This window comes from Sinocyclocheilus grahami, unplaced genomic scaffold (assembly GCF_001515645.1).
Source record: "Sinocyclocheilus grahami isolate Dianchi unplaced genomic scaffold, SAMN03320097.WGS_v1.1 scaffold218.1, whole genome shotgun sequence".
In the NCBI taxonomy this organism is placed as follows: Eukaryota; Metazoa; Chordata; class Actinopteri; order Cypriniformes; family Cyprinidae; genus Sinocyclocheilus; species Sinocyclocheilus grahami.
Genome location: NW_015505397.1, coordinates 972,650 through 985,903, shown reverse-complemented (window position 1 = coordinate 985,903; position 13,254 = coordinate 972,650). Strand labels below are relative to the sequence as shown.

The 13,254-nt window shown below is 36.6% G+C and overlaps 1 protein-coding gene across 3 annotated transcripts in view; it reads right to left on the bottom strand.

Moving 5' to 3' along the window:
* Nucleotides 1-7,404: 7,404 nt before the first annotated feature.
* The window catches only part of LOC107596349 (protein diaphanous homolog 1-like), a 144,904-nt gene continuing 139,054 nt past the window's right edge, over nt 7,405-13,254 (bottom strand). For all 3 annotated transcript variants that reach the window (XM_016287071.1, XM_016287072.1, XM_016287073.1), the window contains one exon: nt 7,405-9,583. In XM_016287071.1, the coding sequence (XP_016142557.1) occupies nt 9,396-9,583 (188 nt within the window). In that variant the 3' untranslated portion in view covers nt 7,405-9,395. The remainder of the gene's footprint in view (nt 9,584-13,254) is intronic.

Here is a 13,254-nt window from a genome sequence, read left to right as displayed (position 1 = left end):
CTTAGGACAACTTTGATTAATTTTTTTATTATATATATATATATATATATATATATATATATATATATATATAAAGCAAATACATACATTAATGCTAAACTATTTTTTTTAAATGTTTCATGTAAAACTATAGAAGGTTTTCCTACCAGCTTTGCAAATGAAATAGTTTGCATAATATTCTGTGAAAACCAGAAACTGTCTTAACAAAGCATTAAAAAGAGTAGGAAATTTGAAAAAAATTGAGCAATAGTCTCCTGAGGATTTGATTTGCCTTAACGAACAACACAATAAACGTATGAATCTACTTCTATTTCACGGTTATATTTCACTGAATAAAGTTTATTTTCTCTACAGTGGTCTAAATGGCCTCAAAACCTTGTCCAGTTAAATGATTTGGCACTTGGTTCAGTGATCTGCATTTTCAGCTCTATTTTATTCAAACTAAGATAGATGAAACACTGTTTTCTTTCAGAACCACAAAGACTGTTTTTTTCTCTCAAATCTCTGCTTCCTTTGCCAAAAACTCCTCAATGTTTTCACAGCTGTGAGGTTTGACAACAAATGAAAGACTTTCACCAGGTTTCAAACAGGTGATCAGGGTCAGGATCTGATGTAGGAGATGTGGAAATCGGCAGAGGTCAGAGGTCAAAGGTGTTTCGCTACAGTCGGCCTGATTAGGGTCACAGTGAGATTTCAGCCTGAGACAATTAACCGATGGCAATAAAAATCCAGCAGAGACAAAAAGAAAAGTGTGCTTCATTTTCTCGGTCATGAAACCCTAGGGAAAAACACTCTGTTGTCAAGCACAAAAAGAAAACACAGGGAAGCCCATCTGTTCACCCAACACACACACACTGCATCAGCACCCTTACAAAAAAACGTATTTTCCTCTTGAGCTGGCGTTACCATAGAAACCCCTTCTTTTTCCAAGAGAGTCCAATGGAAGGAGTGATTAGAATCCAAACAGAGCAAAAAAAGAAAAGTGAAGGTGTGGAGGAAGGACTGAAATACACACGGATCAGAGAAGAAGCTTTTCCTGAAGGAAATGCAAATCAGAGAAAATCCTCTTTTTAATTTTTTTAATGTTTGATCACTACTTGGATCATAAAGTGGAGTAAATAGGCCATAATCTACATATTACTTTTCAGTTCAGTTTAAATGTGTTTAATTGCCGTGACAAATGTTACACTGTAGTGACAAAGCATTTTAGTTTTTCACGACCTCTTTTGAGCTTTTCAAATTAAACACGAAATCAAATCTTTCACATTAATGTGTTTCTGATCTTATACTGAACCATTCATCTGTGCACCTTAGTCCAGAAAAAGTATCTACCTTAATAATATTTCATCATAATGTAATAACTGACTCCCCTGCTGAAACTGAAACCTAATTTCTTTAAAGACTAATGTCATGTAAAAAATAAATACAAACATACATACATACACACCTACATACATAAATGGTAACCGATACCTAAATAGCTATTTGGAGACAGTAGTTAACCTTGTGAGATATAAACTACTTTTAGAAGTGGGAAACAAAAAGTCAAAATTACCTTTTTTTTCAAACTGCTTATTTGGGCACCCTCATTTTTTTTGCCCCCCTATATAGTTAAAACTAATAGTTTTAAACCTTTTGATCCACATTTATACATTCATGCATATAAGTGTAACTATATTTATAGTTGCACAGAAACCTGGGAAAAGGCAAACAATTAAAAAAAAAACACTAAATATACACACATCCTCATAATTTCCCATGCTTTGTCCAAACACACAAAATTCAAATTCAAGGGATTATGGGTAATCCTTCGGTCATGATGTTTTTTCTTCTTCAGTGATTTCAATTAAAGTTTTACACTGAATGATATGTCTTCATAGTACATCTATCAGTATTGTCAAAAGAGCAAGTAAAATTCAGTTTTGTCTCTGATAAGTGTGCAATTTTAGAGTCCTGTAGTAAACAGCATCTGGAGGACAGATTAAAGTCTGTGGAAACAACTGTATTAATGTCACACAGAGAGTGAACAAACAGATAATTTGATTTAAAAACAATCTCGTCTAAACAGACCCATATTAGCTGAACACTGAGTTCACTAAGCCGAGACTCAGAGAAGTGTGAGCGTGTGAAAGTGTGAAGTGCATTAGACATGCAGACTCAGACTTCAGCACCATGGCAGCAGTAATAAAGCAGCTGCTTAGGATATTCTGGGATGTTACCCTCATACTGTTTCCCAAATGGTTTGACATGGAATTGTGAGGAATGTAACAAACAATCAATCACAGAGCATCTGATAATCACTGTAACCAACCAAGCTTCAGTGTCATTTTCACCGAAACACAATATATAAAGTTATGAAACTTTGCCCCCAGCCAAAACTATTTGCTCTGGAACAAATAATAGATTACTGAGACCAAAGAACTGTCCATTAGATTTACCCAAAGCAAATTATAGCTCATGTTTAACCACTATAGAGACATCAGAGCCAGCTGAAAATCCCAGAAGATCTGGCCGAGGTGAGGCTGCTCTCGGCGGGTTCTTGTGCGCTGAACGGCCGCTGACACCCTGGAGCTCACATCTCTGAAAACATTGAAGCAATTTTTCAAATAGGCGCTATCTTTTTTTTTTTTTTTTTAGCAAACCACACATAAAGTCCAAGTACATTCTTGCCTGAAAAAAAAAACTCTTAAAACTACATTATGTGATGCAACAACAGTAGTATATCAAATAGTTATCATATTTAAAACTTAAAAAAAAAAAAATAATAATTTATCTTTAAGGTTTTCTGAATCACTCAGGTATACTATATGACTACAATACAAATGACTACAAATACACAATTTCTACAAACTGAGTAAAACATTTTAAAGACATTTTTAGGTCTTACAGAGTGGAACAGCTCTGGTGCCACTAGTGCTGCAGAAATTACACACAGCAGCTGTAAGTAATGCGTGCTCAACATTACTAAATATATCAACAACAAACTCATTAGAGCTCATCATAAACATTGCTGGAGGGCTTTCAAAAGTCACTTGTTTCTTCAGAAATCATTCTAATATGCTGATTTGCTGCTCAAGAAACAATCCTGATTATCAATGTTGAAAACAGTTGTGCTACTTCATATTTTTGAGAAAACTGTCACACTTTTTTTTCAGGATTCTCTGATGAATAGAAAGTTCAAAAGAACAGCCTTTATTTGAAACTGAAATCTTCTGTAACATCAATATAAATGTCTTTGATGTCACATTTGATCAATTTCAATGCTCTTTTGTTGACAAAAATATATATTATTCTTAAAAATAAAAAAATAAAAATACTGACCTCAAGCTATATATAGACTTGTCCCGTCCAGAAGTGTAATTTCACTTTTAAGTCAACATGAACTTACAATGCATCCATCAGTTCCCCCATGGACAAAATCAAGTACCACCCAACATTTATTTCCTGTAAAAAGAAAGGAAGGTCATCATTGAGGACATCTAACTAATGGGAGAGATCTCTTTCTCTCTGAAGAGCATCAGGACAGATTGAGGTCAGTTTGTTATGTTCAGATCAGCTGTAATTAAAACTGTCTCTCATCATCATCATCACAGGACTGAAAGAGAAGATCAAGGCATCAAGACTGGCTGATCTTTAGACTTTAATAATGTATTAATAAAACAGTCAGGGTAGATGATTGATTCCACTTACTTTTACACAAATGAAAACAAGGCTGTGAGAGACGATTCATTTTCATGTCTAGTTTCTTGTCTGTTGCCTTTTTGTTTCATTGGCTGAATAATTGAAGTCAAGCATTTGAACAGACTGTCTATTGCTCTCACCTTGTTTTCATGTTTGTCAAATTAAATATGCCATCTGCTTTGCCTGAGGCTGCGCCCACATTAATCCAAATATGTTTGAAAACACATTTTTCTCTCTACATTTCGGCCTTTTGTCCACACTGAGACAATTAAAATGAAGATTTCTGAATTTCCAAAAAATCCCAAGTGGATAAATTAGATTTTTTTTGTGGGCTGAATAGGGAGGTATTTGAAAACAATGACACGTTTAATCATGACACATGCTATTCATGTTCATAGTTACTTTGTGCAATCTTTCTAAAAAATAGAAAGTCAATTTACTTGCAGTTGCGTTTTTAGACCATATATGCAATGCCGATTTTTAAGACCAACCTAGAGCAACCAGTGAGTGGTGGGGTATTTTGCTAATAAAATCATTGTGCCAGAAAACTGTTGTGAAAACTATATTTCATATGGTGTCGCTATCATCTCATTTAACTTTTATTATGTCTTACACATGCTCAGGATGACTGAAGTATTTTTAGATGTTTCAGTGTGGACGAGCAACTCTCTCAAAAACTTGGGAGGAAAATGCTAGTGTGGATGGAGAGTTTCAAAAAACATTTTCAAATATATCTGGCTTAATGTATATGTACCCAAGCATAATTTATCAACATACATCAGTTAGTTTTCTGCCAGTATCACTTTAGACCTGTTTATGAGACAAAACCAAACCCATCAGACCTTTAAAAGAGCTCAAAGCTCCAGCAGTGAGACATTAGAAACACTTTCAGCATGACTTACTCAAAACCCACCTTTTTTATAACACTTTCTCTGTTTTCCATCGCTGTCTCTTATCCGTCCTCTTTGGTCTCCCTGTACAGAGAGACTTCATGTTTTGGCAAAATGTTGTGTACAATATTTTAAAGGTCTTTGAAACTGACAGTGAAATTTGCTAAGAGAGAGGAAAAGAGGTCAGAACAATCGCTGAGAGCCCTATCTACTTGTTATATTTAGGGTTGTTTGGTCCAAAATTCCAAATTCACTGCCAAATTCTTTAATGAAGAGACTGAATTAGCCGTCCATCCTTCACTCTCTCTGACTCCGCCCTCCACAAACAGCCACATACTATCCCACATTCACTTGCTACCTGGAGACCACCGTGACACTGGGACAGCCAATCAGCTGCCTGAGAACTCAGCTCCTACCTTCCGATTGGCCGGCTGCACCGGCTGCAGCATCATTGCAGCCGTCTGCAATAACTGAGCCAATTACTGGCCAAGAGTCTGTCCTGAAGAACACAAACAACCAGATAATGAAGCAAAGCAGAGGGTGAAATATAACAAGAGCCGTGTAACGAGAAACAGTGCTGAAGGGAACCAGACATTAAGAGTGTGTTCTGATATTCTGAAGAGGATCTATAATGAGAAACACACAAAGAGCGAGCTTATATTGCTGAAAAATTGTGATTAAATGAAAGCAAATGGGCAGTCAACACACACCACATCATGAACAAAATAACTCTGAGCTACTAAAAATCAGTTCATCGTGTTTCTTTTTCTTTTCCTGTCTTTCACTTAACTTTCTTTCTATTGAAAATAATCAACAATCTCTACTCTGAAGAAAAAAATGGTATAGAAACAATTTTCATTAAGAAATTGCTAGTAAACAAGCAATAACAAAAAGATGGCAAGTAACACATTTAAAGTTAATATGACAATGAACAATATTTCAACAGCAAGTTTTAGTAATTTCAATACTTTGTTATATTTCAGTAAGTTGCCAAAGTAACATTTATACAAGACGGTTGACCCTGAGTGGTCAGCTAAATATCTACAGTGGATCTAAAATATGAATAGTTAATTATAACTAGTTATGGTTAATTATTCATATTTCCCCATGAGCTGATTCGCTACAATTTTAAGTTTTTAATCTAACGTTTACATTTTAATTCAGATTTATTTCATTCAACTATTTTTAATAGTTTCACTTTTACTTAACAACACTGATGCAAAACCTGCAATGTGATAGTAGGGTGTAATAATGTGGAGAGCTGCTGTTTTATGAACTCCCACAGGGGTCAGAGGTAAAGCTTTAATAAAAGCTTGCCGCAAAGGCAAAAACATGAAACATTCACACGCCTCAACACACATCCATTCAACACAAAATTACCACACAGACACAGACACAGACACAGACACAGACACACACAGGCTCTGGAGCTCTAAAGATGCAAACAGAGGCATCAGAAGATGAGTGTCAAACTCTGCCTGACAGGTGCCACATCAAACACTTTATTAAACAGCTGTAACTCACAAAACAGCATTGACCATTATTACTGGTCATATATAGGGTTAGTAATTTGAACAAACCCTTGTATGAATGATATTAATAGTGTTGCATGTACAAAAAAACATGCTGTCAGTAGTCTGTGAGAGTGAAACACATCTGGCATGAGCTGCTTTTATTTCCACAATCTGTGGATGAGTCCGATTCCATTCTTGGAGGAATAATCACCATGGTTAAAGGGAATGGAGGGATTCCATAGCAAACATTCCACTACCTCCCGACTCCTCGTCTCATAGAACATCTCTTAAAAAACCCCCCACATACTGTACCACGGAGAAAGACAGACGGACCTCACAGCACATGCCAGAAACAGCTAAACCAATTAACCCATATGCAAAACAACTCACAAACAGGAAATAAGACTTTGTGGGACCTGCATGCTTTGTGTGTTGAATGTAGGAGGCATTTCTCCCTGTGTCTGTATGAGTTGTAACAGAAAAGTGTGCGAGTGTGTGTTAGTCTGGGATTTGCTGAGAGGAAATTCCAAATCATAGCTGCAGTTTTTTCCACACTCATGAGACATAAATCCAGCACACAGATGCACACACAGGAATGTCAAATAAATGCTGTACCCCTCATACCAAATTACACACACACAAGACATGTTCCATAAATGTTACCACACATTTGTGTTTTGTACAGTCATGTTGACTCTGTGCATGTTATCTATTATACACATCTGTAAGGCACTAACAAAAAAAGTTTCTAGAAAAGTGCACAATGGCAATAATATGGTTTTGGAAATCTATGGTATTCAGTGAAATAAAACTGCCTTCAATTGAAATCAATTGTAAATGGATGTCACATTAAAGGAATAGTTGAGCCAAAAATGAAAATGGATCATGGTCATGTGGATCACTTGTGAGTTATTGTGATGTTTTTAATCAACTGTTTGGACTCTCAGTCTGACGGCACCCATTCATGCAGAGGATCCATTGGTGAGCAAGTGATGTAATGCTACATTTCTCCAAATTTGTTCTGATAAAGAAACAAACTTATTTACATCTTGGATGGCCTGAGACTGAGCAAACTTTCAGCAAATGTTAATTTTTGGCTGAACTATTTAAGTAACATTTATGAATTTTTGTATTTTGAAAAGTTGTGAATACAATTTTGCATAAGGAAATGGTAAGTTTACCCTAAAACACACCTTTTGTAATTTTTAGATTTATGTGGGCATTTCCAGAAATTCTGTCCCTCCAAGGATAGCAAAACCTGTCCACACACACACACACACACACACACACACACACACAAAATGCATATGGAATAAGTATTAAAGATGATATTTTAATGGTGTGGTTTCAGAGATAACCAGAATAAAAATCTCTCCGGTCAAAACGCAATATACACAATTTGACCAAATGGATCTCACCAATACAATCGCTATATTATTACAATAAAACAATCAAGAATAAAAATTGATGAGGAAAAACTGTAAAAAAAAAAAAGAGAAAGAAAACACAGTCTCTTTGTTTTTCCAGTGATCTTTTTCCAGCTTTTCCAAAAAAAGTGAAAATGTTGACTTTCACAACCATCTGTGCGATCAATCGGCATTGAAGCAGAATCTGTTGGCTCGCAGTTCTCCAAAATTGCAGTCCACAAAAATAAAAAATTAAAAAGTCAAAAATTGGAAATTTGGCTTCAAAAACTCCAGAAAAAAACTCTTTCAAATTTGCTGGTTTCTAGGCAGACTTTAGAGACCTGATCACTGCCAAAAACATTGACATCGTTTTACAAACATTACATAAATGCATATATATTTTAATATAGTTTAATCCGGAAGACAATTTCTCAGGATTTCTTGACAAATACAGTCCGAGCTATGGCTTTAAACAGTGATCTCTACCCTCAAACATTCAGCCAACTTCAACATTCAGGTAAGTCATATTGCAAAGCTGAAACTCTGAGGTTTATTTCATATTTCTTGGTGTCACTGACACAAACTGAGTTTATGACTCAAGAACGATCTTAACAGTCGACTGGTTAAACAGTATCTGCTGGTGATCAGTCTACATAAAAGACAGGGACGTTTGCTCACCGTCTTTTTAAGACTGCAATGAAAAATACTAAAGTTGAATAAGTCTATGTGCAGCTTTTAACAGACATTTCGGCACCAACGATAGAAGTGCTCTGCTACAGTCCTTCGGATTTGGCTTGATCAAACCGTTTATCATTGAGAAATAAATGCCAAAGGAGTTGTCAATGTTACTTTTGCCCTCAAAATAGATATTTCACAGTTCACAGTGACTTTTTACTCACTGTCTAACAGTAAATTAAAAATGATTTATTTTGCAATGGCGAAACGCCACCGAACATTGTGTGGTGTACGTATCAGCAGTTTGGATCTTCAGTGTGCAGAAAACAGTATATCAACTACAGCACTTCACAAACACGACGGACATTTCTGGAAAGACAAAACTGACCACTGCTGTTCATAAAACAGATTCTATGAAAAATAAGAGTGAAGCAACCCACACACAAATTATTCATAAAACCACTGTGAATTGCGAAAATGTTATCAATTCTATCCAAAACCATTTTTGCATAAATTGTCACATTTAATTCCATGCAATGATTTATACAAGAATGGCTTATGAATGACTTGAATGAATGAGGCTCAATGATTGTAGCTAGTGAAAATTACAAGTATTTTTGAGATTTAAACAACATCATTCACTTAAAATAACAGAATGACGTACCCAGAAACAGAAGAGCACAGGAAGAGAGAAACAATCTTGGGAACAGGTACCACACCTCTTTTGTGATGGCTACAGAACCTCAGTGAGAACACCTCAAGCACACACTAATTGAGGGGTCAACATTATTGGCACGTTGCGTTTCGAATATAATAATGTAACCTATTTCAAACTTTCAGCCACTTGATGTGTTTAAAAGTCAAAAACAAAACAAAAAAGCTAAACGTTAAAGCAGAACAGATGTTTGATTTCAGAAGGAACCAGAAGAGGACGTTCAGCTGAATTTGGAATGGAACAAAACGAAATCTCTATACAAATCTTTGGAATCTTGCAAAAGCAGTCGATAGAGATAACGGACAGATGAAACCTTGTGTTTAGAGAAAGAGTGCTAGAAAATGACAAAACGAGTGTGACAGTGCTGAGATGAGGCCACTCCTCCAGTGTGACGGCCAATAGGAAGCCGTGTGGGTTTACTCCAGGGGTGTGGTTTAGCGAGAGCTCCGCCCTCGCAGACTTGGTCCCCAAGCACAGTCTGTCTTTTAACCGGCAGGATCAGCAGAGGAAGTCCTTAATTTGAGCGTAACGGAGCATCATCTAAGAGGTCCTCTAGCGAGCCCGTGTCCTCCTGAGACGACTCCTTCCTGTCTTCTGCTTCCAATCGGGTCTTTTTCGTGGCACTGGGCGGGGCGCTCTCTTGAAGAAGCTCTTTGGCGAGAATGTTTGTCACGGCGTGACCGGCTCCTCTCCGATTGTTGGCTGAAATGGAAATGGAATTAATAAATTAAAGGGCAATTAAAAAGATATTCAGTTTCACGGAGGTCAAATGTCATACTTAGGGTCACTCTTTGAGGTCAGACACAGGTGTTAGAGTTCAAAGGTCATTGTTTAAAGCACTGCAGTCAAAAACAACCAACAAATTACCTTTTTATAGGAATATTCCAGGTTATTTTCCACTTAATGATCAGTACAGACAATCATTTCAGCTTGTTCCTCGGTTATAAAAACAGACCACATTTTACAATAATTCTAAATAAGCTTAATGGATTGGAAGGTTTAAAAGCATAAATGCGAAGCTCATATTTTTGTTAAATCACTCAAATGTAAATGCGTTATATGATGAAACCATTATTTGAGCTCTCCAAACAATTACTTATAAATCAAGACATTTACTTGAGAAGCAACATGACGAGGTATTAAGTCATGCTTTCTGAAAAATGTATAAAATTTAAAAGTGATATTTTTATAGCATTTGATATGCATACTTAAAATGAGAAAAAATATAAACTATTGCAACTTATCTCAGTTGATCTCAGACTTGATAGAGATATATTAAAACAAGTACATTACCATTTAATTCTTTTTTATTCAGCGGCAGAAACAAACAAAACAAAACAATAAAAATTGAGATAAAAAACAACAAAAAAGAGCTGTTAACTGTCTCAAGTTTATATCTCAAAAAAGTCTGAATTGAGATATAAACTTGCAATTGTAAGAAAAAAAATAAGCTTCCATATATTTGTTCTTGTTTTAAGCATAAAGTGAATTACTTTTTATTTTTGTATTTATTGCAGAAAACAAGACTTTATACATTATAGTTAAGCCAATTCACTTCTCAAATAACTATCTTGATTTAAGCAAGTTTCGATATTTTACTAAAAAATAGAAAAATACTGAGTTAGAAAATAATTTCTTGCACTGGGTGGCTGGACATGTCACAATCATATAATCGAGCATGTTTTCAGTGTTATTATTTAAGTGTTTTACTCTAAATGTGACCTACAACTGAGGGATGAGTTGAAGTCATTGTCTGTGATAATCTAAAGCAATTGATTCTATTCATCCACATCAAGTTGAAAATAACCTGGAATATTCCTATAAACACCATCAGATTCATATCCTGATATACGAGACAGCTGCAGAACATCATATATGTCATCATGTGCTGGTGGTCATGTTGGTATATTTAGGTCAGTGTGAGGCTGTCGAGCGTTTACACACAAGATAAACACTCCAATAACGGCTGCAGAACAAAACTCCTGTGGTGAGACATTCATAGGAAAATATTGTCTGATATATGTCATATTCCATTCACATTCTCCAGCCTGTATGCAAAACAAGACCATGCAGAGGAAACCATGATATCTCACACACACACACACACACACACACACACACACACACACACAATCCCCAGCGCCACTGATAACCATCTCTGAACAAACATCTGTAACGAAGCATGCAGAGCGATAGAGAACACACGCGCGCACACACACGTTACCAAGCAGGTGATAAGGACAGCACTGAGTCTGTTGGGGAGAAAAAGTCGTTAGGGGAGCGTTTATAGCTTCGGGTTGTGAGTGTCAGACAGACAGGACCCTTACAAACATTTACCATGGTTACAGAGTTAAAGCAGTTAAGTGTTCCTGCTATAAAATTATGGTAATGTTCTATTACTAAACAGGTTTCCAGCAGTAAGATTTTTTTTTTTGAATGCCCCAGGATGATCACAGTTTATCAGAAAAAAGTCAGTCAGTCACAGTTCACTGTTTTACCTCAGTATTTTTGTCTCATTTTCCAGTTCAAATATCTAAACATTTTTAAATCAAGATGCATTTACTTGAGATGCAAAATTACTTGAGACAGTAAAATTGCTTTCTTGTTTTCACTTAGAAATGTATCAAAATTAGGCAAGTTTATTCTTATAAAAATAGAAAATAGGAATAGGAATATCTGACATTTTGCGTCTCTAAGTATATCTTGATTTAAAGGAACACTCCACTATTTTTGAAAAGTTTTGAGTTTTACCGTTTTCAAATCCATTCAGCCGATCTCCGGGTCTGGCGGTAGCACTTTTAGCTGCAGCTTAGCATAGATCATTGAATCGGATTAGACCGTTAGCATCTTGCTCAAAAATGACCAAAGAGTTTAGATATTTTTCCTATTTAAAACTTGACTCTTCTGTGGTTACATCGCGTACTAAGACCGACGGAAAATGAAAAGTTGCAATTTTCTAGGCCGATATGGCTAGGAACTATACTCTCATTCTGGCGTAATAATCAAGGAACTTTGCTGCCGTACCATGGGTGCAGCAGGCGCAATGATATTACGCAGCGCCTGAAAATAGGCTAACTTCCGTCAACATAACCAACGTGACCACCTGCTTTCACAGGGAGCGTGCCTTCCATTGGAAGTTACCTAGCAGGGGACTATTTTCAGGCGGTTTTATGTCAATTATTCATGCAGCCCTAAGGAGTTTTCAGATGTAGATACATGCTAAATGGCTATAAATGCACAAATTAAATACATTTTGAATTTAGCTAGATGCAAACTATACATGAAACAGGGGCATGTGGCATAAAAGCCTTCAATTTCGTGACATGGTAATATGCCTCAGTACTGGTGTACTCTCTAATCACATACTCAAGTACATACTTCATCGTACTCATGCCGTTTACTTTATTTAGTACATAATTTTGCTGTGAAGTATGAGAGTTAAATGCAGCCACAAGTTAATATGAATCTGTCTAACAAAAGCCTTGTGAAGCCTACAGATTTTAGCTCAATTATTTATATTTTTGATCATTTTCCATACAGTTTCTGCCAGATATGAAGCAGCACAGCATATTTTTATACATACATTTGCGTCTTTGTAAGCATGTGATTAAAGCAGCAGCTGCCGTCTTTCGCTCAGTATCTCTCTGATTGGCTGATGAATCATTATGCATAGGGTCAGGGGTCAGAGGTCACAGGGCGTCTTCTGTCTCCACACTGCATGCCTGCGGTCTGTCTAAAGGCATCTAAACTGTGTGCATGTGTGTGTGAGTGAATGCAGAACGAACAAGTGGTCAGAATGGCTGTGTGTTGGTATGAGAGTGTGTCTGTGGCATACGTTGAGGGGTTAAGTCACAGGCGCTGTGTGTAGCTCCATTTGTGTTGTCTACATAGGCAGCATCCTAACTGTTTTGGAACGTCTACAAAGGCTGTAACTCACCGATAGCACTAACTGAAGGCATTTTAAAGGGAAGCATCATTTTGCAAAAATGTTTATGTGTTGAGAATACATCTATGATGCCTTAACATGCTGTCTAGGTAGGGAACTCACTAGGTTTTGGAACAGAGCTTGTGAGTGTGCTGCTACAGAAAAGCTAAAAATACAAAACACATCACTGATGACTCATGCTACACACAGAGAGATTTGGACTCGATTCCAAGTGAAATATACGATCTCAAGTAGCCAAGTAAACAGAGTAAAGACTGTAGAGAGATACAGAAAAGAGAGGGAATAAAAGATGATAAAGTAAAAATGGCCGGATCGAGGGAGGCAAAATGAGGGAGTTTGTCACGGAACTAAATACAAAAGATAAAAAGCACGGGGAGGGGGAGGGGGAGGGGGGGAGAGAGAGAGAGAGAGAGAGAGAGAGAGAGAG